The sequence below is a fragment of the Cygnus olor genome, chromosome 2, assembly GCF_009769625.2.
Source record: "Cygnus olor isolate bCygOlo1 chromosome 2, bCygOlo1.pri.v2, whole genome shotgun sequence".
Taxonomy (NCBI): Eukaryota; Metazoa; Chordata; class Aves; order Anseriformes; family Anatidae; genus Cygnus; species Cygnus olor.
In genome coordinates, this window is record NC_049170.1 from 127913288 (window position 1) to 127939387 (window position 26100).

General features: G+C 37.6%; 1 protein-coding gene across 1 annotated transcript; it reads left to right on the plus strand.

Annotated features, from left to right (window-relative positions):
• Nucleotides 1–516: 516 nt before the first annotated feature.
• PI15 (peptidase inhibitor 15) lies at nt 517–24914 on the plus strand. The gene is made up of 6 exons (XM_040546054.1): nt 517–734; nt 1289–1626; nt 19393–19511; nt 19802–19934; nt 20088–20203; nt 23159–24914. The coding sequence occupies exons 2-6, from the start codon at nt 1354–1356 to the stop codon at nt 23292–23294; spliced, it is 777 nt and encodes a 258-aa protein (XP_040401988.1). The 5' UTR covers nt 517–734; nt 1289–1353; the 3' UTR covers nt 23295–24914.
• Nucleotides 24915–26100: the final 1186 nt, after the last annotated feature.

Sequence of the window (26100 nt, forward strand, 5' to 3'; positions counted from 1 at the left end):
TGTGCACCTCTGAGCGAGGAAGTGGGACCAGTGAGGAGCGAGGCATTGTGCTCCGAGCATCCGCGGTGCCCAGAGATGAACAGCATCAATGATGCTTGCCCCGGTGGCTGCAGGCATGCCCAGACACCTCCCGGTGCATCACGGTCTGAGCTGGGGCCGAGCCATGCCGTGCCAGGCGGTGTGGCATTGGCTCTGTGTCCCACGACCGGGACAAGAGTGCAGTCTGCGCTGCCGGCTGCTCCTTTTGTGTTCAAAGAGAAGAAGAAAATAGCATTCACCAAGCCAGCATGATGTTGGTGAAATAAGGAAGAACAAACATAGAGGAAAATAATAACAATAATGAAAATAAACATAGGAAGTACCGGAAAAAAAGGGAGTCTTGCATGTTGCCTTTTTGTACTATAGAAACGGGGGGTGTGACTGAATATCCAAACCACCTCCACCACAGAGATGCCACCCAATCGCTGTGTGTGTGCTTTGCAGAGCTCCTCCCCTCTCCTTCTGGCTGAGCGGAGACCTTTAGAGAAACTGCCTGTTCTGGATCATGCAGGCTGTAACATATAAAAGCTGTTAGCAGCTCCTGTGGCCAGAAAGCTTCACAACCAGCAGAGTTTTGTTCTTTGGGGGTTTGTAATAAGAGACACTCCTTCACAAAGGTTCATATCACCACATAGGAGAGTGCTATATATACTGGGAGAACAATAGACTGTATTCTTTTTTGGTATTATCCAGAGGTAAGCCATTTAGCTCAATAAGCTTGCTTTGCATGCACTTTTAACAATGCTCATCATGTTTTGCTGTAGTTAAGATCTGAATGCTATTTCTAAGACGTTTTCATGCTTTATATGTGTTCTTTTGCCTACTAGTTTATCTGTGCCACAGGATGTCAAAACAATCCATGCATAAAGGACAGGCATAACCTGGGATGTATTTTTTTGTTTTCAGTGCATAACATTCTGTGAGGTTTCTTGCAGTCTCCCCATTTAAGATTTATAGTGTGGTTTATGGACTGATCTGGTGTGCTACCACTGTCACTCTTTCAGGAGTACTGCTAGCTCTGATCATGTAATTCAGGGTATAATGATATTTCATCTGCTGTGTTCATAGTAAGAGGATATTATCATTTAATGATAATATGGTAAGTGAAAATTGCTCAGTAACGTGTTCTGACTGGATTGTTTTTGTAATTGAGCTGACAGAATCATTTTTCAGACCACAGCCTGTCAATTCACTTTGTCTTGCTAACCGGATGTACAGAATCACATCTTTGACATCTTCTCTTCTACAGATCTGTTCCCTACTGCCCTGACTTAAAGCAGAGTACCTCTGTGTCCTTTCTCCTCTGGTCCCAAAATGACAGCAATCACTGCAATCAGTTGTGCTTTCTTATTTTCCATTCTCTGTGAAACAAGTGCATTAGTGTTACCCAACTCCACTGACCTACTCCTGTCAAACAATAATTTCACTGACATTGAGACGGCTTTGGCAGCTCATCTGGACTCTGCAAAAATTCCCAAAGCCAGGCGGAAGCGCTACATTTCACAGAATGACATGATTGCCATTCTTGATTACCATAATCAAGTCAGAGGCAAAGTCTTCCCACCTGCTTCCAACATGGAATATATGGTAAGTGACCTTCATTTACTTCATAGTAAAACAAACTGTAAGCCAGTGATTTTGTTTTCTTAAGTTGTGGGGATTTAATTAGGCAGACAAAATATTTTTAACTCTTATTGCTTGCTAAAATGTTATTTCTTTATATCTTTTAGAGTTGTACTAAAGTATCTAAATACCAAACTCTGAACCTTTTACTAGCCCTGTTGAATTGCCAGTTCCATGAGTAGTTCAAGTGAAGCTGCTGGGACCCCAAGTAATGAAGTTGTGATTTAACTGCTAGTTGGCCTGAAGTGGCATAGGATCATAGTGTACATGATCATAACATGATCACGTGTCTAAAGCACTAACTATTAGCAGTCCCATTGTTTTTGTGGAGTACATTGAAAGTCATTGCCCTGATGTATGCCAAAAATATAGTTAACATTTCTAATTTCTTTCACAAATAGTACTTTCAGACACAATATGGTAAAACTGCATTTGGAAAGCAATTCATTTGATGCATGGTGTATATCATACTCATGGTTTTTATTTACTGCATATTTTTCACCTAATATTCTTATTTTTTCCATCAAATACAATGCTTATTTTAGATGCTTTTCCACTATGCAGGATTGCAATGTGTTTGAACGTTATGTTTGTAGCAGACACCTTTTCTCCTTATTGGCATATACTCATTATGTGAATTGTGTGTTCCTACAGGTATGATAGAAGTTACTCACTCACCGTGATTTCATACTTGGCACTAATAGCTAAAGCAGCATGTTTACTGTTTCATGTTCCAACTTTGAATGCATGCATGTGAAGCTCTAATTTAAAACATAGGTTGGCCAAGCAAAAATTATTTTACCTTCACAACTAAGACAAGTTGTGTCAGCACCATAATATCTGCCTAAAATCACAGAGCATCTCAGATGATGACAGTTAACGGTTTTGAGAAAACACAACACCATCAGCATGACATAAAAATGGGATAATAGTAATAACTCCTCCTTTTTAGCAGCTAATGACTAACAATTTGGACATCTCTCTATCACAGATGTTACCTAAATCTGGATTTGATCATTTAATCTTCTTAACACATCCCAACAACACCTCAAAATGCTGAATGCATTCAAAACATTGCAGGATGAAGTCCTGTAGCCATACTATAGTCTGAGTTTGAAGTTTGTGAAGTAGAAAGGTCAGAGACAGAAAAAACAGAGAGGTCAGAAGTCAAGCTCAGTCATCATTTTTATTGCTGAGCTCTCCACTGACGTTTCCTTTGATTCTGCATAAATAAACTTTGTTGTAATGTCTGAGGGAATGGCAGCCTACCATGCCCTTCCTTGGCTTGTGTGTTTTAGAAATGTGTTCCTGCAGTTTGCTTAAGTGAAGCCAGCACCCTGTTGTATTCCCAAAAGTTTTGTGAGTGCAGTGTTCTTAGCCTGTTCAGTAAAAAAAGACTTCACAGAGAAAGAATTCTTCCTTGATTAAATCTACATTTATTTCACTCATTTGCTAAAACTGCCAAGGTTTCACATATATTTGTTGTGTGTTCTGCTGCAGCTTTGCTCTGCAATGGTACTGTGTGAGGTTTGATCCAGAATCAAGACTGGGGCCATGCTCTTTACAACTTATTACTTTTTTTCCTTGCTCTTCTTACTATTGCTTTTACCAGTCCCACCCAGCCACGGGATGTTCCTGTGTTTCTATCAGCATCAGCCCCATCAATAGTCACAAGGGCAAGGTCTAAGGCTTTCTTTCACCTTTGTTTTCCCAGTTTGAAAATAGTTTGTTCCTTCATGCAGCAGAATTCAGAGCACCACATCAATTTACTTAGGTAATGATCTAGAATGCAACTCCAGCTTGAATCTCCAAGTGGAAGGTAACCTCTTGGCTATTAATTGTATTTCAGAATTAACCAATCCGTGTCTGACTCATGTAATGTTACAGAGCAAAAAATAAGAATAAAAATAGCCCAGTGAGCAACATCACACATAGGTGTCTCTGCCATCTAGTTTGTAATGACAGCAGCCTCAATTTAACTTCTTAACTTTGAGGCTTCAGAAAGGTTTTGGTAGGAAGGTCTTGAAGATGGCAGTGTTGTAAGCCTACCAAAGCTGGGGACCTGTGTATCAGTAATGCGCAAGTGAACTTGATCAGTTCATTCTTTAGTCTCTGTCTAATTATGTGTATGGCACAGCATCTGCTTTGTCTTATGAGAACATAAGATTACTGCTGTTATATATAAATGAGACTGTGCCACTCAATATGCGTTTCCAGAAACAACAAGCATATTGCCGTTACCAGCAGACAATATGCACAGTGCTGAAAGACTGTTACAGAGTGTGTGTTCCTGTTCTGAACACTATGGAAAAGTGCAGTGATAGTGATGAAAGTCGCCTTTCCCATTCATATTACAACGATTAAAAAGGATGTCATATGTTAGAGGTTGGAAGTATCTATAGGTGCATTAGATTGTGGAAACCTCTTGTAAGTGTGTTGAAGTAGAGATGGCCTAAGCATGAAGTAGAAATGGCCTAAGCAGTTCAGAACCCACCCCCCCCAAATGTTTTCTGTTCTATTCTCTGTCCACAGTCATACTAAATCATGTTTTGTTCTGTTTTCCTAATTCTGTTAGGATCTCTTTTTCATGAATGTCTGTCACATTCTTAACTTCTATAAAATTCTGTTTTCTTTTCTTCTTCACTGGTAAGAGCTTAGGGTTTAGCAATATGAGTTGGTTCTTGTGATTCCAGTTCTCCACACACCAAACTTCTTTAATTTTTTTATTTTTTATTTTTTACTTTTGACACATTCTGTTCCTTCCCCTGATACAGTCTGATTCTCAAACATTCAGTGTATTTATAGATAGCTTGAAGTTCTTGGGCATTTTTTAATCTGTACATGTTGTCTTGAAAGTTTGTGTGCTTAGGACTTTTGATGAGAGGTCACAAAAAATGGCAAAGAATGCACACATTAGGCAAGGAAGGTTCATCTGAACACTGCAATATCAGAAGTGGGGAGCATTTTACCTCCCTTTGGGAGAGGTGGATGTGAGTGCTGCTCCATCCTGCTGTTGTATGCAGTCTCTGAATTAAGCAGACAGATGGGGTGTTAAAAGCAACGATGGGAAACATTGTTCAGTTGTCAGTCCATAGAGAAAGAAACTGCGTGTTTTATGCACTGTGGGTCAATAAGACTTTGGGTAATCTTTCTCTTGGGATGTTAGCACTCTATGAGTCATACTCCTTTTTTTTTCTGGTGCTGGTAGTGCTGATGCCTTTGATTTGAAGTTTTTCTGCAAGTACAAGTCTAGACTTAGTGAGTGTGGGAAGGAAAGCAAATGAAAAAGGAAACAAGAACTTCCAAACCTATAATGTAGAAGTAATGTCCTCTGCTTTTAATTTGGGTCTTTTTATATGCTTTATTCCTTTTCATCCTAAGACTGTCATTCTGAAGCCTTCACTTGTGCTCTAAAAGCTGATGCCATACCTGCAGAATAAAGGATGACACAATACTTTTGATCTGGTGGAGGCTAGGTGATCATCCACTTGGCTGTGCATACTCTTTCTGGAGAAAGCAGAAATGTTTCACAAAATTCATGGTTCAGAGAAGTGAGGTATAAAATTGTCTACAGCTCTCTCACGTGAAAGATGTGTAAATCTACAAATCCAGGGGAAGACTATGAACAAACAAATTGCTTTCTCTAAATACTGTCTCGGTGCTATAGAGGCCTGTGTTGCCTTCCAGTAACACCTCATCTACTTGGTGGGCCACTGAAGGTTTGCAATATTTGTCAGATGAACTTTGAGTCTCATAAAATATGTCATTTAGTATGCATTGGTACTATCGGTAGGCTCCCGATTACATTTACTAAAGAACTATCTGTTCCTGTGAGAATCAAATATTTAATTTTCTCTGTAACCATCCCCACCTGAAGCCAGTTTCTTTGAAGTCCATGTGCTCTTTTGATGTAACCCATGTCCCTGTGTGCATACAAACCCTGGTTTGAACAGATGCTTGTCTACATACATGTAAGCTCCTTACTGTTTCGCATGCACCAAGCAGAAGCAGTAAATCTGATATAGCTTGCCTTAATGGGCATTGAACACATTCCCCAATAGCATTTGTGTAAGCAAGCGGAGAAATCTAGTCTAAGTAAGAGTAATCTAAGGTGATCTGAATAATTTGTTAAAGAGCCATACTGAAAGACAAGGTGCAAGTAGTTCACTGCTGGCTTGCAGAGCTTCTCATGTGAGGTTCTGCAGGGATGCGTCCTGAGCCCAGTACTGATCAGCGCAGTAATTAATAGACTGGCAGTAGCATGTCAGAAGTATAAAAGACGGGACAAGATCATACGCTCAAAAACATGAAGCTAGATGTTTGTGGAATGCCATCTGAAGAGCAGAGAAATGTTCTAGAAAAACTCGAGCATATTTCTGTATAGAAGATGGTCTGATAGGGTTTCAGTTCCTTTTTGTTCAGTGATTGCATAAGTTCTTTTATGTTTAGGAAAACATGCCCTTCAGTGAATGTGTCACTTTTTAGGACTCAAAGTACTAACAGATTCCCAGACTAGCCTGAAATGAATTATCTTGGATATCCAGAAGTTGCTTCATGGCAACACAACAGAAGATAGTTTCTCATGAGCTGGTGGCAGAGGAGTTGGAAAGGAATGGAGAATCTTAGCTTATTCATCTTCTACTGAATCCCATATGAAAGAATGTGATAAAATGGACAAAATAAATCAACAGTTGCTCTAAAATAAAAGTAATTGTGTTCCAAAAGAAACTCCTATAATCGTGTGGGCTAAGGCAAAGTCACAAGGGCTGTTCACTCTGTAATGCCCAGGAGTGACCTTTTTTGCTGAGTGATGAATATGGAGACTTTGCTTTGTGTCCACAAAGGTTGGCAGGCAATATGCAAAGTCAGTTCAGAGAAGGAAGAAAATAGTCTACTTAGTGGTCACAGATATAAATAACTTCAATACCGTTTCACTCCTGAATGTGAAAGTCTTCATAAAATTTTCTTGCTGTCAAGGTGATCTTAAAAATGTTTTTTGAATATGCTACAGGTTGTGGGTAAGAAAAAACAGAAAAGGAAATGTTTTCTAACTACTTCACGTTTTCCAAAGTCCTATTTAATACCTGAAAGCCTTTCATATGAACATGGAAAAAGTGAGTCAGTTTGTTTTTCACTCCAATGCAGTAGTATTTCTGATAAATAAACTTCTCGACTTGTTTACCTATTTTTGCTGTTGTCAGTTTGGTTTCTTACAAACCAGTCTAAATCTTGGAGGACATTTTGTACTTGAGTTGTTTGCCCTGGCTCATCTACATTGTCCCACTGAAATCATCCTTGTCTGTAAGGACTCCATGACTAGTTTCTTCAAGATTTATGTCTATTGAGTTGGATAGGATCTCTTAATTCATATAGTTTATCCCCACCCTGTTGCAGGACTTCCTTCTGCATTAAGTACATATGGTTTTCATCTTGTCTGCTCCTGAACACATATAGTGATGCTGTCTCAGTCACATCTCTTGGCAAATATTTTACTTTAGGAATAGAAATGATTTCCAAATGTCTAACCTATATACTTCCTTCCAAAACTCAGATAATTAATCTTTATATTCACTTTAACTGTCCAGTAGAACTTCTCTCCTTGTTTCATTTCAAACGTTATTTTTCATATATTTACTGCCAGTTTTCTTATAATTAATTAAATTGCATTAGTGATGTAGGTATATAATGGTTCCCTAATTTCCATGTGCATGTCTTACAATATTTCTGCATATTGGAGGAAATTATTGTTGCATTCTATTTAGAGCTTCTTTATTAGATCAGGGAACGGCAGTGTCAAAGCAGATTAGACATGTATTTAACTACACATGTTTAAAGAGATAAGTACCATAATACAATGAAGAATTAACCCTAGACGTTACTGCCAACCTACTTTTTCCATTGAATAGATCTGTTCCCTTAAATCCTATATACACAGTGAAGGCTGAAACGAGCCAAGGCATAAAGATCTTAATCTGGTTTTCATCATGCCAGAGCACAAAGTAAATCTAAGTATAGTCCACTCTAGTCTTCTAGGAGGAGAGATACCAAGGAGCTTGGAGCTTCTCCAGTGTAATTCACCTTTCCTAGTTGGCCATAGCTTTTAGATTGCTCTGCACTGGGGATTCACAAGTGAGGTGAATGCAAGTGGGGTGTAATGATGAAATATATTGACTGGCTCCAGTTTTTCCTTCCTACCACTTGTGTTTTTGTTTAGGCAGCTGAGTATGTCCCTTCTATCTGGTGCCCCAATGCACCAACAGGAGTGTCTGAAGATAATGAATGCCATGAATATGATTCCTCTCAGGAAATTAAAAGAAAGAAGAAAGCATTGAACTGATCTCTATGCTTACAGCTTGAGGTTTCTGTCTGCATGCCAACTTTGAAAGGAAGCAGTCATTTTACAGCATACCCAGCCTTTTCCCCCAGCAAAGGCAAAACATAGTATCTGAAAGTAAGCTGAAAGAAGACAAGAGTAGATGGAGTTACTTTCTCTTAATTTTGTCAGAGTAGAGTTACCTAGCTTTCTTTTATCTATCAGGTGCATTTATCCACTTACCTATTTCCTACTGTACCACTGTCAATAATGCAATACTGTACTACTATCAGTGGCTATCAGTGAGATACAGGATGCTGCCCATTTTTCTAGCAGAATTTCAACTACAAACCTCTAGGAACCACATTCAGTATCAGTAACTAAACTGGTGTTTCGGGTGAAGACAAAGTTGATGCTAGCTCTATGAGGTATAAAAGCCACAAGTTACATTCAGTGAGAATGACAGAAGACCTGCTTTGGAGACGAAAAGAAAAGACCTTTCCTGGAAAGCACTTCTTGAAAAATCTTAAGGACTTCCCCAGAAATTTTATAATTGATAAATACTATGATAAAGAATGACCGTGTTGAATATGTTTTGCTATGAGACCTCCTTTCCAATGTTTTGTATGTATTTTAAAACACCCATCTCTTGATGGTATTTTAAAACAGAAAATTTACATTATTTAAATTTAGTCTTAGCAGAAAGCCTTCTAGGAGTTTAAGCAAACAAAAAACAACTTAGTAAAGTCTCTGATAGAAAAGCAGCCTGCCCAGGGCCCTCAGAATTAGACATTCCTTTATTATTAAATGTAGCACCTCTTGAACTTTTTGGCTGAAAACAGAGACAGGGCATTTTTCACAAGAATCTTAATCCAAAGTACACAGTGCTTTGCTTCGTACATGAATGGAGAAGATAGTAACCTTAAACCTCTCAACATTTTTATCCTCTTTCTGTATCTGAAAAGAAGATCTGAAAAAGAGAATAGGCTATCCAAGTCTATGGGAAAGTGTCTCCTAAAACCAAAGCAAGGAATGTCAAACCCAAGATAACCACTTGCTTTAGGATGGAGAGAACCATCAGCACAGGCACCTCCACCTGCAAATGCATCTGCAGGTACCCTGTGACGGGGTCTGAGGTCTCTTTTACCTGAACTGAGAGTGAACTGTTTTTCCATCTCAATCTGTACAGTGTTATCTATTGATCTGTATCAAGATAAAACAATCTTAAATTGAGATGCCTTCTTATGAGAATAAAGAACTATTGTTCTTGTTCTTTATCCTGAAGAAAGAAGAAGCTGTGTTTTCTTTTGTGTCATGCTGCCATATCTTTCAGTTAAAGCTACTTAGAAAATAATAAGTATTTTCTTTGAAAACTTTTAAAGAAATTAAGAACATTTTTGTTTTAAAGAAAAACTTCAGTGGTTAGTAATAAAAAAAGTAAAAAAATGTAGATTATTTCCATATAGAAGAGAAAAAACACTACACTACAAAACAAATATTTTTTCTATTCACATGTTGTGGTTTTGAGAAAAGGCAATTTGCACAGATGATATTTAAAATGATAGAGGTCAGACACCTTATTCTTCAGACTTATAACAAATTGTCAGGGTGACATGGAGCTGGATGAAGTTTGGTCCTTTTTGTTACCAGTTCTGTGATAAGCTCTTGCCAACTAAAACATGCCTTGCAGTAGGTTAGGAAAGCACTAAATATTTTAAGATATGTAGCTCTGATATTTAACTTTTCCAAAAGCTAAACAAATAATAGCATATCAGGGAAGCTTATTGTTATTAAATTTGACAGCCTACCAATTCTCTTTGTTTCTTATTGTTTAAAAGCCTGGTGCCAAACATGAAGAAATGCGGACAAGCTTTAGAAGAAACAAATTAAGTATTAGCAATGGTTAGGCTTCAAATAATAGGAGTTTGAATTTGGACCAAAGAGACACCCAGAAATACAAACTTCTATATAAAATACAGACTTGCAATAGTCTTGAATTTTCATAAGAAAATAATTTCTGGCAATGAGCTTTCTTGGACATCTGTTTGGTGATGCCCTAAGTACTGTAAGTTAGACCTTTTAATACTGAGCCCTTCAAAAGTGTGAATCAGATGTTTGGAGGTTTGTTTATATGAAAGTAAATTGACTATAAACCATTGCACAATTTTACTTTGAGTTGCAGTGGAGTATTGGACAAGCAGCTTGATGTATTAACCGTGTATTTATCTGCACAAAAGTAAGTACAGAACTGCAGTTCCCATCAAGACTTTTTCTCTAGGGGACAGACTTTGGGAATTTTCTGTGTAAAGTTCTAATTAGTACCTAATACAGTACCCAATTATTACCTAATGGGGAAGGATGTGTACATGCAGTAGGCACCAACTACAGTATGCACAGTAAAATGTCTAACAGGTGGCAGTTGAGAGCAAAAAGTATTTGTATTCTTAGAGAGAGAGAGAGCGCCTGGAGTCCAAATGATCTCAGAGCCCAAATAAATATATAAAGTTTGCCAAATCTGTCTATAAATTCCAATGAGCTCATGTGTTTTCATCACACAGTATGTACTGAAAAAAAGTGAAGGCAAAAAGACGAGGCTCTTTCAGTGACTCTGCTGAAAAAGCAAGCAGGTAGAAGGGCTGGTGGGTAGTTTTATTAAGCTTTGTGATTTAGGGTAGTGGATGTGGTTGGGGGTCCTACAGAAAATCCCTGAACCTTAAAAAGCTACAGGTTCAACTATACAAAAGAGCAGGGAAGAAGCTGTTCAAGGGACTCCTGCGTGCCCTGAACACTGCTGTAGGATTTCTGAGAAATGGCCACCACACGTGCGAGCATTATGGCCAGTGCAAGTATGTACAGCTGAATAACCTACGAGGACAAGACCTGCATATTGGGGGGTAGCAGCCTACATCTGTTAATCCACTCTGGAACTTGAACTAGCAGCTGCGGAGTGCAGCTGCACAGATGGGCTGGAAACGCTGGATTTCATCTTTCAGCTTCCCAATGGTCAAAACTGCTTTAATTGAGGTTTTCTTCTTTCCTACTTTTTGCCATTCTGAAAATAAGTGTGGCTGATCTTCAGCTGGACAAACAGGCAAAAGCACAGGGTTAATGGAGAATAAAATCAGAAGTCTGATATAGAAAGGTTAATTTTTGATCACTGCTAAAAGAAGGTCCTACTGGCCACCTTCTGAGGTACATAGGAACTATTGTGGATTTGTTGGTTCTGTTGGTACCAAACAGAAATCTGAAGATACTAGTATGAGTCCACAGTAAACGTATATTAATGACAAATAAGATGCCAAAGCTGACAAATTGCCGCTTTCTATTATTATTACTGCAAAATGTAACAATGCAGTAGCTGGAGCTTGTCACTCCAGATGGACAGCTGGTGGCAGCAGGCTAAGGGATGAGACACACCACGCCTGCTTAGTATTAGAGTCAGCAGCCCTTGACTGCTAGGTGCCCTGGGGGATTCTTGGGAGGATTGTGAGTGACTGGGATGTGTGTGTTTTGCTTAAAATACTTGCTTTGCCACTGAGAAATTAGTAGAATATTACCCCAGCTGATATGTCATTAAAAACAAACAAACACAACAAAGTCCACAGTAAAGTACTGAGGACTGCTGCTAGTACTTAATATTTAGAGCAATGCTCCTTGTGCAAGTGAGGGGAGCTTCTTTGGTACTGGCAAACATGAGTCAGGGAAGTGTAAGGATTACGATGACAGCAGAAGAATGGAAGCATGGTTCTGTATTGTTTAAATGCTTTAAAATGATCTTTAGAAGACCCTCCGTTCACCCAGGTTGAAAATATATCTTAATTTCCCAGTGAACACATCTCTTCTAGCTATACAACATGTCTGCTGGCAGTCTGAAGGAGGCAGTGCTCCTACTTCTTAGTTTTTTCCATGTTGTCTCTGTGACACTGAAGGCTGTAAACTTGAATGCTTCTAAATAGTACAGTTTACACAGATATCCACAAGGAAAGAGAAACACTTTAATATAGTGTATTACTAAATATTCTGCTCACTTTGTCTCTAGATCACAAAGTCTTTTGACCCATTGCCATGAGTAATGATTTCAGGATATTTGCAAAGGAGAGAATTAAATTTGCTTTGGTAATGGTGTCTCTTATACAGCAAGGCGTGCATAAGGGTATTGCCATATTAAATCAGATCAAGATATTTTTCCTGGTATTTTCTTTTGTCACTTGAAATCAGGACTGTGAAGGGAAGGTATCTGTTTGCCCTGAAAAGAAAACAGATTAATTTTTGGCTCTGAAAATCAGGAAGTCAGTAATAGTTAAATGAAAATGTTTCAGCTTTCTCATGGAAAGTCATCTTTAGCTAAATGGTCAACCGCATCTCAATAATGCTTGCATTATGAAGAAATGGACTACCAAAGGATAGACTGATTTTTTTTTCACTCTCTATATTTGCCAGGAGTAACAGATCCTAAATCTTTCTGCTTCCTAATTCTTAACTTTACGAACAACTTACAAATGGATATCATTCCAGATGAATGTATCAGTCATACGTTCTCAGGTGTGGCCTCTCTAGTGGGGGCAACTAAAAATTAAGTTTTAAATTTACCTTTTTAGCTCTAAACATATTACTATTTTAAGTATCTGTTTTACTTGGAAGATATTTCACTGCTTGAATGAGATCTTTTTTGTCTACCTGTAAGGAAATTGAAATAAACATTTTATCTGTGCGTATTTTATTTTTACTTTTGAAGTGGTGAGTCATTAGAAAAAGGCAATGTGAAATTATTCTTAGGGCTTGTAAATGGAGTACAGTGTTGACAGATCTTACTGGTGGCTTTGGAAGAAAGCATTAATCGCTTTATGAGGAAAAAATCAAAACACAACATAAACAACAAAAAAACAGACCATGTCTTACAGCTTTTACCAGTCAGATAATAAATTTGATGATAAGTACCGGCAACATGGAAAGTGAAAATCATGATTTTTTTTTAATTGTTTTTCTTTGATAGTATGTTGAAGAGTTGCAAGAGAAATAGGCACACATTTTCATATTTATATAGTGACAATGGTTTTTGTTTGCTTGTTTTGTTTTGTTTTGTTTTTTTTCCTATTGCAAAACTATGAAATGTTGAGATCCTTGTTTTTCAAATGAGGAGATGATACTCTCTTGCAGAAATAGGAAACAAGTCATTAGTATATTCTGCTATATATAAAAGCAATTTAAGAATATAACAGTTTTACCTTTGCAGGGGTAGGTATTGTCAGTTTATCATAAGAAAAGCATCTATCAAGGGTCAATGTGATTTTCAAGACATTTGTCCTTTTCTTTCTTGACTTAGCTAGCCATAATTTGCATGACCTAAAACTTCCCAGAACTCATTTGCAGCACTCAAAATATGAGAGAAAGCCTTGGCAGGGGACGGAAACCCTCTCTGTCTTCTCTTTTTATCAAAATGTTTAAAATGTTCTCCCTAAAGCAATAAGAAACCTCGAGGTGTGTGATCAAGAAATTGAAGTAATAGTCATATATTGCCACTGTTTTGTTTGAGCTTTTCAGACAATTCAGAAAATTATGATCTTTCATTAAATGTACTTTCATAGTGTGATATGTTTCTGGTTCTTCGAGCTATGGAAAATCTCTCAGAATATCACCCGACATAGCCTTTTCTCCAGGTGTTGGCAGTCCTTTGGTTGGCCAAGCTGAACTCTCAGAGAGAAAGATTGCGTCCTAGAGTCCTGTGGGCTGCAAGCTGACATCTTACAAAGGCAACTTGGAGCCCAATGTTTTAATATTGGTTCCTGGCAGAAATGTTTTGTAGCTTATATTTGGACGACCTCACTGAGGTTAATCAAGGAAAAAACAGTTGTATAATGAGCTCAACAGATATGCACAGGTCCTGAGTCGGACCTTATACAAGAGAAAGTTTTGCTGACCTGTATGGAATTACATAGTACAGATACTATGAAGCCAGACTACAAGGACTCCAACCTATTGTACAGCAAAACTGAGTGGTGCTCCATGGAAAGATAAAGTCCTTAAAGGAAGGTTTGGCATTAATTATTTTGCCTATAAGCAGTTATACCCATAGTATATATACACACGTGCACACACACATGCATTGGTAAAGTTACAGATCAGAAATGACACAATCCCTTAATACCTTCAAAAGGCTGAGGCTTGATTTCACTGTCACTGAAAGTGAGCTTCAGACACTGATAATGCTGCTTTGAGTCCCTACTCTGTTTCAGACAGTATAGTTTAAATCATGGATATATGACTTCATTTATCCATCATTCACAAATGTTCTCAGAAAAGTTTGCATATACAAGATGTGGTAATAAAAGTTGCAGTAGCGCATTTAAAACTACAAATAAGAAACTACAAATAAGACAGTAAACAGTGAAGGTTAGTGTTCATTCTCGAAAAAAATACCACAAGGTAAATGTAGCTAGCATAGTGATATATTTACAGTAATTTAGCAGTCCGTTAGAAGGTTTGCAATAAGAACAAGTGAGGCAGAATAAGAAAGCTCCATTTAATCTGTTTCATGTATACTTACTCAATGTGTTCTACTTACAGATAAAGTAGTGAAGTTTCTGTGTGAAGTATTCTGCTGCTTTCAGCTTTAGCTCCCCCTCTGCATCAGGATTTGCCCCCTAAGACATGTATTGAGCAGGGTCAAAAGAGAAAACTACTGCATTTGAACTGTAGATATTAGGAGTACAATTATGACCATAGTGAGAAAGAGTGGAAGAATTTTGTTTCTAAGTTCAGTTCATAGTTAAATAGTGGTTATATACATTATTCTTCAAATTAAAGCATAGCTATCAATGTGGGAAGGGAACAGCCAGTTATTCTTCTACAAATGTTTTGAAAAGGTCTTTGTAATGCTGTAGTTGCTTCTTTTTTTTTTTCTTTTTCTTTTTTTTTTTTTTTCTTCATTGTAACGCTTCTTCAACTTCATCATCATTTTATTACCTAAGAGGACAGTGGTGATTAGGACCTTATGGTAATAAAAGATAATCCAGCAAAGAACAGAAGGACATCTCCCTCCCCTCTACATATGTAAGAGTGACAGAGACAGCAAAAAACTACAGAAGGGCAGAAGTGTGTGAGGACACCGTGACCCACTTTACAAGGTTTCCTTTGAGAAAGGAAGCTTCCTTTGCGGTCTTTGAGAAATTTCATTTAATATTAAAGCGATTTCATTTTATTCTCCATTGCTTACTATAGATTAAGGGAATAACAGAATTTATTTTACTATTTGTTTACAGAGTTGGGAAAATGATAACCTTGGGTTAAAATCTAGCCTTACTGACAAAATTCCCACTGACTTTATTAAGGCTTAGATCACGTGCTGTACGAGTGCACAGAACACCCCACAACAACCTCATAGAACCTCAGAAAGAGCTTTCTTGGTGTTGAAATGCTCTGTATAAAAGCACTAGCCTCTTCCCTATATTCAGTCCATTTGACAATTTTCAAGTGAAATGTAGTTTTGAAGTGTAGTTTTGCAGGGAGACAGAGAGCAGTGTAGAGAGCACAGTCAGACAGCTTTCTAGGAAAATAATCATTGGCGGAGGAAAGAAAAATAAATTGGCCAAAGGATGTTGACTTTGAGTTGCCAGTGGAAGTGTGATGAGACACTTTAACTCTATCACAGCTTAGTTAGACCCAGCTGAGGGTGGAGACGATTTCCAAGATCGACCAAATCAATGGTCTGGAGAGTTCAGGAGGGATCTTTATATTGGGTGGCAGGAAGGTAATTGCTTCCCCAACCATTAATGACCTAGTATTTGTTTACTAGGTTTGCTGTCCCTGGGGAGAGAATGAGCAAAGTTTGGCATTGTGAGCCTGCATGATTAGTACGAGGATGAGTCACATCCTCAGATCTTGACCCACTGTGCATGCAAATCTTTTTCCTTTTTCCATTTCCCTTTTGCAATTTTCTGTTCATATCAGGCAGCTTTCTCTGCCATATTCAATAGAAAGCCTGTATTGGCCATCATTACACAGTTTAAAAATTTATTTATCAGATCATTTTAAACCCTTGTTTTTTGTTTAAAATTAATCAAGCTTTTTAATTTCTCCTCATACCAAAACTGCCCCTCTGTCTTTCAAGTTACTTCAGTTTCTCTTTTTAGGATATTTTTCTATTTCCGTATATCCTATTTCTTTGTGTACAACAGTTAAGCCTCACACGTTCAAAAAGCCTTAAATCCATTTATCGCATTGTCCTACATGCCCAAACTGGGACCAAACTGAGATAAAAATTAATACAAGTGTTGACTCAGGATCAGAATTCTTTTGAAAGGGGAGAACTAGCAGTGCAGTCTCTTGCAGTTTACAAAGTTTAGATTTTAGATCATTATAATTTTTATCTGATTCACAATCATTTTTTTCTGCCTCAACCTATATTATTGCCTTTACTTGTGCAGGGGATCTCGAGGTAGTCCTAGATGTACTGAGATCACTTTTCTGAGAGAGAGAGAGAGAGAGAGAGAGGAGAATAAAAAAAATAAAAAGGAAGAAGAAAGTTTTTGGTGAAGTGCTTTGTCGTCTCCCATAGAATCCGAATGATTTGCCTAGTAGAAGGGGACTCCATACAAGGGAAATTCACCAGCCTGTTAATGAAGGAGTGGAGGTAATTAAAAGATGCTGCTGCCAATACTCCCTCCTTCATCTCTCTCCCCCCCCCCCCCTTTATTCCTTATTCAGTGGTTATGTTTTCTGTTTCTCTCTCATGTTGGCCAAAAATGTCATATGTCCAGAGAATGGTTGAGATTGAGTAGATAATGGCAAGAAGAGTGAAATATATATATATATATATATATATATCTCACAGTAATGCTTACCTGCCAAACCCACAATTTTTCTTCAGATTTTTAACTGAGTTTGAAACAACCCCCTATAACTTTCCCAATCTAATGCTGCAAATGATTTCTGAGAACCAGAAAATGAAGCTAAAGAGAAAGAAAGTGGATTACCAATGTTCTCACTGTTCAAGGGGGAATAATGCCCAGTTTTTAGAGGGCATTAATGATGAAAACCTGATCCAGTCTTCACAGTTCTTTTAAACAGCTAACATACTACTTTGAAAGGCAATTTAGTATGCAAAAATATGCTGTGTGAAAATCAGGAGCTCGGTGCTATTTGTGCAAATACAGTACCCATTCAAATTATTGTGGGACTGCAGCCAGGTCACTTGGGAGCAAGCTCACAAACCTCATGTTCAGCCTCCTGGCAGAGAGCACTCATGCCAGAGGCATGATTAATCTCAGCAAAGGAGGGTGTTTATGGGGTGTCACAGTACTGGCTGAGCTGCCCATTATGGATGTACACCAGGCAACTGTGTTTGGACCCACATGCTGGGTTCATATGCTTCTCCATTCCCCTGGGCCTGGGCAGGCTCCAAGCATCGTCTGTGGCCCTGGCCTCTCAGGCACACTTCCCATGCAAAAAACTTTTATGCTGGTACCTACTGTTGCCTCCTCTTTCAGCCCTCTTTTTGGGACCACTGTTAAACCACAGAGATTATAAAGGGTTATTTTTATGCTGGCTGCATTCAGCTATTTGGCTTAAAAGCACAGATAGAAATCAGAACAAATATCTGTACAGTTTTCTTCCTCTTGGACACTGGAGCATTCTCTGGGTTATGCAGAGTGCCAAAGCAGCTCCAGGTCCCTTTCTCTTGTATGGTAGTGCTCCAGCTTAGCCTTCTTTACCTAAGTTATAGATTTATCTCCTCCATGAAACTCCTCTGAGAAACTCCGTTTTTCAGAGGTGAAGTCAAAGTTCTCTCTGGCTCAAAGACTATTCCTTCTTAGTATGCTTCTTCCTAACTCTTCTCTGTTTTGTCCTTTTACTGGTGATTTGCTCTGACTTCAGTCTGGGACCTTTCATGAATGAAATGTAAAGTCAATCTCTGCTTTAACCACCATCCATCTTACTTTCCCTAAGGTGATTCAACTTGAAGGGAAGATCATTTGTGCTAAGGGTTCATATTGATCTGTGTTGCACTTCTTCCGCTTTAATCTAGGAAGTACCTCACCCACTCCATATTAGCAAAAGCTTTGTTGAATGATAATGGCAATTACATAAAAGTTGCTAAAGTTTATCCTGTTCACTTGGAGAAGTGTCACAAACTACCAGGCAGAGTCAGGGACGTGAATTAATGTCCAAGTTCGTGATCTATGGTCAGCTCATTCACTCTGAGATTTTTGGGAACTTAAAACTATGAAATCAGTGTTTTGGAAATCTGTATTAGCACATAGTACAGAAAATATTTGTGTTGTGGGCCACCTTATCCTTTGATAAGTTTATTTCTGACTTTGCTTCTTATTTCATACCTCACAGAGGATACTCTTTATTTCGTAACCAGTCGAGATTTATGAGTTTGGCTTTGCGTTTAAAAAGATATAATGGGCTGGGTAAGCATTTTTACCACATTCTGTTCCTGCTTTTCTACCTGCAATTCACTAAAACTCTCCTACACCAAAACAGTCCAAACGGAGTATTCAAAATTCATGTCTAATTCCGGGATCTAGAGCCTACTTGGGTATCACTTAAACACTTAGATATTTATGCATGGTAGGATATTCTTCATCTGGAGCTCCAGTGGTGCAGCAGGTTCTATTGATGATAACTCTGTTATTGCTGAGGCCAGCCTATTTGCTGTGGAAAAAACAGCAGAGTTACACATAAGCATGTAAGCGAGCAGTCAAAGTATATAAAGGAGACAGTGTTACTGTCATGTTTTTACCACTGGAGTAGAACGTAAGAAGTTGAAACAGGTCTTCTTACAGACCTGTTATCTTTTTATTTCAGTCAGGTAGCAGTGTCAGCTCCTACACAGAACAAAGTAGTGAAACTCATACTGCACCTGGAAACTACCCACAGTCTTTGTTTTTATGGAATCCCTTTTCTTGACCTTGTGGCCTCAAATATGAAAAGCTGCCACACACACTCTCTCTGGCTGTAGATATTCCTGAGATCCTATTTCAAAAATGTTGGGGTTTTGCAGGGTATGTAATACCTGTGCTGAACTTTTCTTCCCTATGCGCCTGTACTTCTCTTTAACCTTCTGAGTCCTATCCAATGTTTCACTCCCCTCCACACATGGATCTCATAAATTCAGGAGGGAAAATGGCAAGTGAATGCCTGCTCCAGATAAAAAGGAGAGAGATGAATACCTGCCTTCCTCTGATGATACAGGCAGGGATTCTGCCCACCTTTAGGGCAAATGCTATCGCTGTTACTGTGCTGACCCATGATTTTCTGGATTCAGGAGGTCTTTGCCTAGGTTATAAATCTGTTTTTTCTTAAGTATGTGTTTCTTATATTCTTTCACCATGATTGCTTTTTTTCTTTTTCTTTTTTCTTTTTTCTTTTTTTTCTGCATACTACTGCCTAATGGTACTTTATTTTGTCAGGTTTGGGATGAAACTCTGGCCAAATCTGCAGAGGCTTGGGCTGCTACTTGCATTTGGGACCATGGACCTTCCTACTTACTGAGATTCTTGGGCCAGAACCTGTCTGTGAGAACTGGAAGGTAAGCAAATCCTACAAAACAGTTATTTTGTTACTCTTTGTAAAGCCTTTGGGATTCAGATCTTAAACTGATACAAGAGTCATCCAGTATTATAGCAATAATTGATATCCATCTATAATTTACAGAGATTTTTCACTTGGGTTGGGTATTGGCTTAATACAATGCCCCTAATGATGTTTTGAGAAATGTGCTTTTAGGTGACTTGCATCATGGGGATTAGCAGCAGAAAGTTCCAAAGTACCTTAATCTGAAATGACATATTTCTCTTTTTGCCTTTTAAATAAACATAGGTATCGATCTATTCTCCAGCTGGTAAAGCCATGGTACGATGAGGTGAAGGATTATGCTTTCCCTTATCCTCAGGATTGCAACCCCAGGTGTCCCATGCGATGCTATGGACCCATGTGCACCCATTACACACAGGTTATATAAATTACATTCTTCTATTCAAAATGTACTGTCCAAAGATGGACTTTTCTGTGATGTATTTATAGCTTTCTGTCATATAAATGTATATATAAATACATATATATTTCTTTTCAATTTGGACTTCACCAATAATGAATATTTATTCAGATGGTTTGGGCCACTTCCAACCGTATAGGCTGCGCAATCCACACATGCCACAATATGAACGTCTGGGGATCTGTTTGGCGACGAGCTGTTTACTTGGTATGCAACTATGCCCCAAAGTGAGTTACTTTCTTTTAATATTGTTTATTTTTATACTGCATGCATGTTTGGGTACTCTCATAGGACTGCTTACTCCTTGTTCTGCAGCCTGACCTCTATGCTTTTGTTCTGCAGGCTGCTCATTCATTCTAACATCACATTTGAACACGTTGCAAATGCATGACTTTGGTATACAAAGAGAAAAAAAGAAATAACTTGATGTGCATTGAACAAAAGAAAAAAAACCAGTTATTTTCTATGGTTATTATTGTCACCATTCTCCTTGTCCTCTTCTTATGTGTTTACTTAGCTTTACTTTTAATTCCTCATTTCTTTACTCTGTTGCATACGGCTATATGAGCTAGACTTCCTCAGGTAAGCTACAGGACTGTATATCAAGCTGTTGATTCACTGTGAACCCACATTTTTGCCCACAGGACACCTTTGCTTATAACCATGCTGCATAAGGGCAGCCCTAGCATAGATTTTCTATAAAGATCAGTGTCTACAAATATCATCTTGCCTTCCAAATTTGGGTCCATCAAAGTATCTGTCATAGTCACCCGTGGATGACCCCTGTTATGAGATAGCTGTGCAGAGGTCTGTGTTAGGTTGAAATGAAGACATTATTTTTTTTCCTAGTGTTCACTAGACATCAACTCAAACGCATGTCTGGGTGCAGAATGAATCACTAAAGTGTGGATCTGGGAGAGTTTCAATTTAAGGTTTGGTTTGGACCGGTGCTTCAAAAGCAACATGGGCAGTGTAAATGAATGGTCTCTCTGACCATATAATAGGCAGAGACATAGTTCTGTATAGAAAGCTAAGTATAATTAAGTGAGCATGTTTTCCATAAAATTTTGGTCCAGGCACAGGTCCATTTGTGGTAAAGAATATGCATGAATATGTCATTATTCTAGCTGATACATGAGTAAAAGATGTTTTAAAGAATTTGCAAATTAAAAGAAGATAGGATTTAGTAAGAAAACTGACTTGAAAAAATGGCCCTTTTCCTTTGGAAATCAATATCTCTTTGTTCTTTTTTCTTTAATATATACTGTAAAAGGATGGTAGGAAATGAATATGAGGTTTATCAGGCAACAAAAACTGAACTGAAATCAAAGTTTATAAGAGAAACACAGATACTATTTTTTGTATCACTCAGTTTGGAAAAACAAAAATAAAAACTCCCTAGGATAAATCTCCCATTGTGTTAAGAAACAGCAAAATGGTTTCAAGCATTAGGCATTACTGAAAACTGGCGCATTGTTTATCTATCATGTAGCAATTAAAGACATTTTATATTTTTGCAGCCTAAAAATCCATATTTCTCAAAAGGCAAACCAAAACCTGGAGTTACAAGCTTCTTCTCTGGAGGAGATTTTTCAGTATTTATTTGTTTCTTAGGTTGTAGAATCAGGATTTTGACATCTACTTCTTGCACAGTCACAAGAAAGGGTACCAAGTGGAATTCCCTGGTTTAAGGTTATATTCCTACGAGTTAATTAAAGTTGGGTTAAGGACACTGGGTTTAGAGTCCTGGAGCATACATTCAGAAGTCTCTTTCTCAGTCAATAAAGGCTGTGTCTGTCTGAGTAACCAGCACATCAGAAGCTTCTCTAAAGGAGAAGGAGATGTGTTATTATTACCTACTTGAGTTATTCAGATTGGAATTTGGCAAAGATTTGGGGTTTAAAATTCCAATAATTTTCACTAAGACTGTGTTGTAATGCTGAAAAAATACATATGCTTTGGAAATCAGGAGAAAAAAAAAAGGTTAAGGAGGATAATTATAAAATTTACAAAGATCCTGCACTTGGTTAACTAGAATGGACTCACAAAAGTCAGCCATGTGTTGCATAGAAAGTGAAGCAGAAATCAGCTTTCAGCAAACTCTTTCTGGATTTCCGTATCTGTTATCAAACTAAATATATTTCCTGAGCACTCAGTCTGCTGTACCTATTTGGAAGAGAAGTGGAAATGAGCAAATTATTTGAGAGATTCCTGCTTTCTTCCACGGCAGAATCCAAACCAGGGCTTTTGATCCAGTGTTATTGGCTGGGAGGTGGGGGGATGAGAAAATGTTTCATAAATAATTTTGTTACTCACTGGTATATCACGTCACATGCAAATTAGAGGAAAGATCTCTCACGAGTGAGACATAATGTTTAAATGAAATCTAATTTTAGCTTTTTGCCTACCTCACTTTAAAAGTCTGGAAATTTATATTAGCACCTAAAAGTCTGGAAATGTTTTTCAGGCATTCCTAGATCTTCCAGTTATCTCTAAGTCTGGACCATTGTCCAGACTTCTATTCTTCTTCCCCAGGCCTCTGTCACAAACTGTAGAGATCTATTCACCAGGTGGGAGCCCTCCACCTCCCATTAATACCTGAGGCCCCTACAAGTGCCCCAATATAGTTCTTTTTAATACAGTACTGTATTAATACTTGTCATCTTAGCTTTTTTTTTGAACTGTGAATTCAGCCTCAGAGTTTCACGATGTGGACCCAAGGCAATGAAACCTGATAATAAGATTCTGTCAGTTTATCTTTCCACCTTCCAAAAATAAGCTTTTATGATAAGTGCCAGACAAAAAGTGCTCCAGGAAAACCTTGCACCAATGCTTATGTTGCTAATTTCTCTTTAATATAGTCCTCTGGTTAAATATTCAGGCTTGGGGAGTCAAAAATCACTTGTCTGTAGTGAGACTTCACTGCAGACATATAAAGGATATGGAATGAACCACTGTTCTGGGATGACATGGTCATTCTTCTACTGTTTTTTGGGGATCAGCAGATTATTTTTTTGTCAGTAACCTACAGAAATATATTAATGTATGTTTTCAGTAATGGTGCATTTGTAGGATATCATGCAAAAGCATTCACTTTAATCACTCAAAACATGTGCTGTTAATGAACATTTTTTCTTCCTCTCTCAAATTGCTAAGGATTTTGTTTCCTTTCTTATTTTCAGGGGGAATTGGATTGGAGAAGCACCATATAAAGTAGGAGTGCCATGTTCTGCTTGCCCTCCAAGCTATGGAGGCTCTTGTACCCACAACCTTTGTTTCCCAGGAGTAACATCAAACTACTTATATTGGTTTAAATAAGTTCATGTTTACATTATTTAAAAACAAAACAAACAAACATGGATGAGTAACAAGAAGCTTGTATATTGAATTTTGCACATATTATATATAGAGAGATCCTGTAATAATACTCTGATGTTTTCTTTTTGTATGCTTTTGTATAATTAGCTTTCAAAGTATAGTATAATTTGTTTTAAACCCTTTGGGATTTATGACTCACATTAACCCTTTTAGATTAACATTTTGTAAAGGTGAGCAAACTAATTTTCACCTTAGCGAGTGTAGCTTCCTGAAGATAGGTTCTGTTAAAAGCACATTGAAAGGTACTGTCAACTTATACCTAAAATATAATATCCTTTAAAAAATAATACGTCTAGAAAGAGAAGGGTCATTGTTTAATACTGTGCTTTAAAAATGGAGTGTGACATGCAACGAAACAATTTGTCCTCACACTACCAATGGTTCTTCCCATTTACACCTGTGCTTTCATCTGTAGTGTCTGGGACTCTGAGCAGAGGAAAACATATGTGCAAGAGAAACTGCAGGATATTACCTACCTCATGCACAACATTAATTCATTTATAGTGTTTCAAGAGTTCAGCACACGGCTGCTGCTATCATCAATGATGCCTGTGTGCAGACAGGAAAAGTAGAATAAGAAACCACACTGGCCAAGATGCAGTAGCTGTTAACTCACATGCCTAATCTTATCTAGATAGAAAGCTACATCACTATATATATACTGGTATAATCAATACAGCCAAACATTATATTCCCATGTTTTTGAACATTACATTCACAATGGTATAAATGTGCTTTGCTGCAATATAGTTTTTCCAGTACAGGAAGGCAAAGAAATATATTTCCACAAAGCAGTCTATATCAATACATGACATCCAAACTAAGCCCTTTACACTATTATCTTACCAGTATATGTGCTATTCACCTGACTGAAACTCATCCAGGTAAAACGTTAAGACGAGCCTAAAAGTAGATAATAGGATTTCCAAATAAAATATTAAAAATTAATTAGGCGACTTTAAAATTTCATACAGATTTGTGATAAATATTTCAAATTTCTAAAGCAATTGGCAGTGCCCTTTAAAATATGTTTTGCTATTTCCTGAAAATATCTGTATGAATTATTAAAAAACAAATTATTCACACCCTTTCTGTAAAAAACTGAACATCTTATGGGTGCTTACTATAATCCCCAGTGTACACCCATAAAGAGGGCATACATTTCAAGCTAGACTACTATACAGGTAGTTTTCTTGAAAAGGAGATCATAAAAAGGAGGAAATCCAATGTCTACCACAACTAGTATGCCATTGAAATAGCCTAGAGTCTTGGCTTTATATTACAGGGTGGAATTTATTCCACTTTAAGTACAGGTGTTTACTGTGCTTGCACTGCTACATTTAGACCTCTGAAATTTACAACCTTTGAAAAATAATATTGAGTAGAGGAAGCAGAACAACAGAGGATAATTCCACTGGTGCTGTGTGTCTTTAAGTCACTAATTCAGACCTTTTGAGGGTGTTTGAGGCAGTCTGTTACTAGAATATGAAATATCATATTGGTGCTAAAAAACAAAAACAAACAAAAAACAACAAACCAACCAACCAACCAACCAACCAACCAACCAAAAAAAAAAACAACCAAACAAAACAAAAACAAAAACAAAATAAAACAAACAAAAAAAACAGACACTCTCCATCTGTCCATAATATGATCCCTCAGAGAATGTCAGCAACTGATCTGTGGCTCTTCAGACTTCTGATTAACGACACTCCTGTATTTGACAGGACAATAACTAGAGAAGTATATTGTCTTAATATCTGTCCATGTTTTAAAGGGACAACACTTGTAATATTCCACTTTTATCCTAACAATTACAACATGTATGATTTTCTTTGTGGTTTCAAAGGGACCTGGACTTAGCCAATGCTCAGTGAAATGCTTTGGCTGAGTAAAATCCAGTACTGTTTTGAGAGTGAAACACAATCTCTTTGTGTCATTTATGTACACATTGAAAGAATTCAGTGAGACAAAACTGCTATATGTGTAACTAGTCCTCAGCTAGCACAGCTTTTGACAAAGATGCATGGGACAGATACATTTTTATTCCACATAAGAGTTCTTCCCCAGAGGTAAGGACAGTACAGTTAAAACAGTGCACCTTGACATTTTCTTGTATTTATTATATATATATATATATATATATGTATATAAATACAAGATAGGAAGCAGAGCATAAGCAAAAGTTCAGGTTAAGCCATGGAACCTACAGCAGTAGGTCTACTGAGAAATGACTATGCACTTTGGAACTTACAACTTGTATGTTGTACGGTACACTTTCCAAACAGGACTAGACATTGTAAATTAATTTATAATTCTGTAATTCAGCTGAAATTATTATAACGGGTATATATGTTCTTGTATCTGTTATTTTTTAACTTGCTACAAATACCTTGATTTTGTGGAATATTTTGTTTTCTGTGGATATAGAAAACTTCACTTTTAACAAATAGGTACACAGGTTTTTTACAACATCCTGTAATGGTGCTAGGCATTAACTATTGTAATCACACTGTAATTAACAACAGCAAAAAATGATCTGGGTATAAGCTATTTCTTATGAGCAGCTCCTGATAAAACCAGCTACAAGCACTCAAGCATTAGATGAATATTTTTAATTGAATGAAGATAATTACAGCAAATCAGACATTTGATTACCACACGATGTTTCTTTCCACTGTATTTAATGAGTAGGTTACTGAAGGCCTTTCTATATTGCCTACCTGAATCTCCCCACTTTTGATCT

Coding starts and splice junctions, on each gene's coding strand:
- PI15 (XM_040546054.1), top strand. CDS start 1,354: ATGACAGCAATCACTGCAATCAGTTGTGCTTTCTTATTTTCCATTCTC. Junction 19,512..19,801: donor CTGTCTGTGAGAACTGGAAG/GTAAGCAAATCC, acceptor AAATAAACATAG/GTATCGATCTATTCTCCAGC. Junction 19,935..20,087: donor TGTGCACCCATTACACACAG/GTTATATAAATT, acceptor ATATTTATTCAG/ATGGTTTGGGCCACTTCCAA.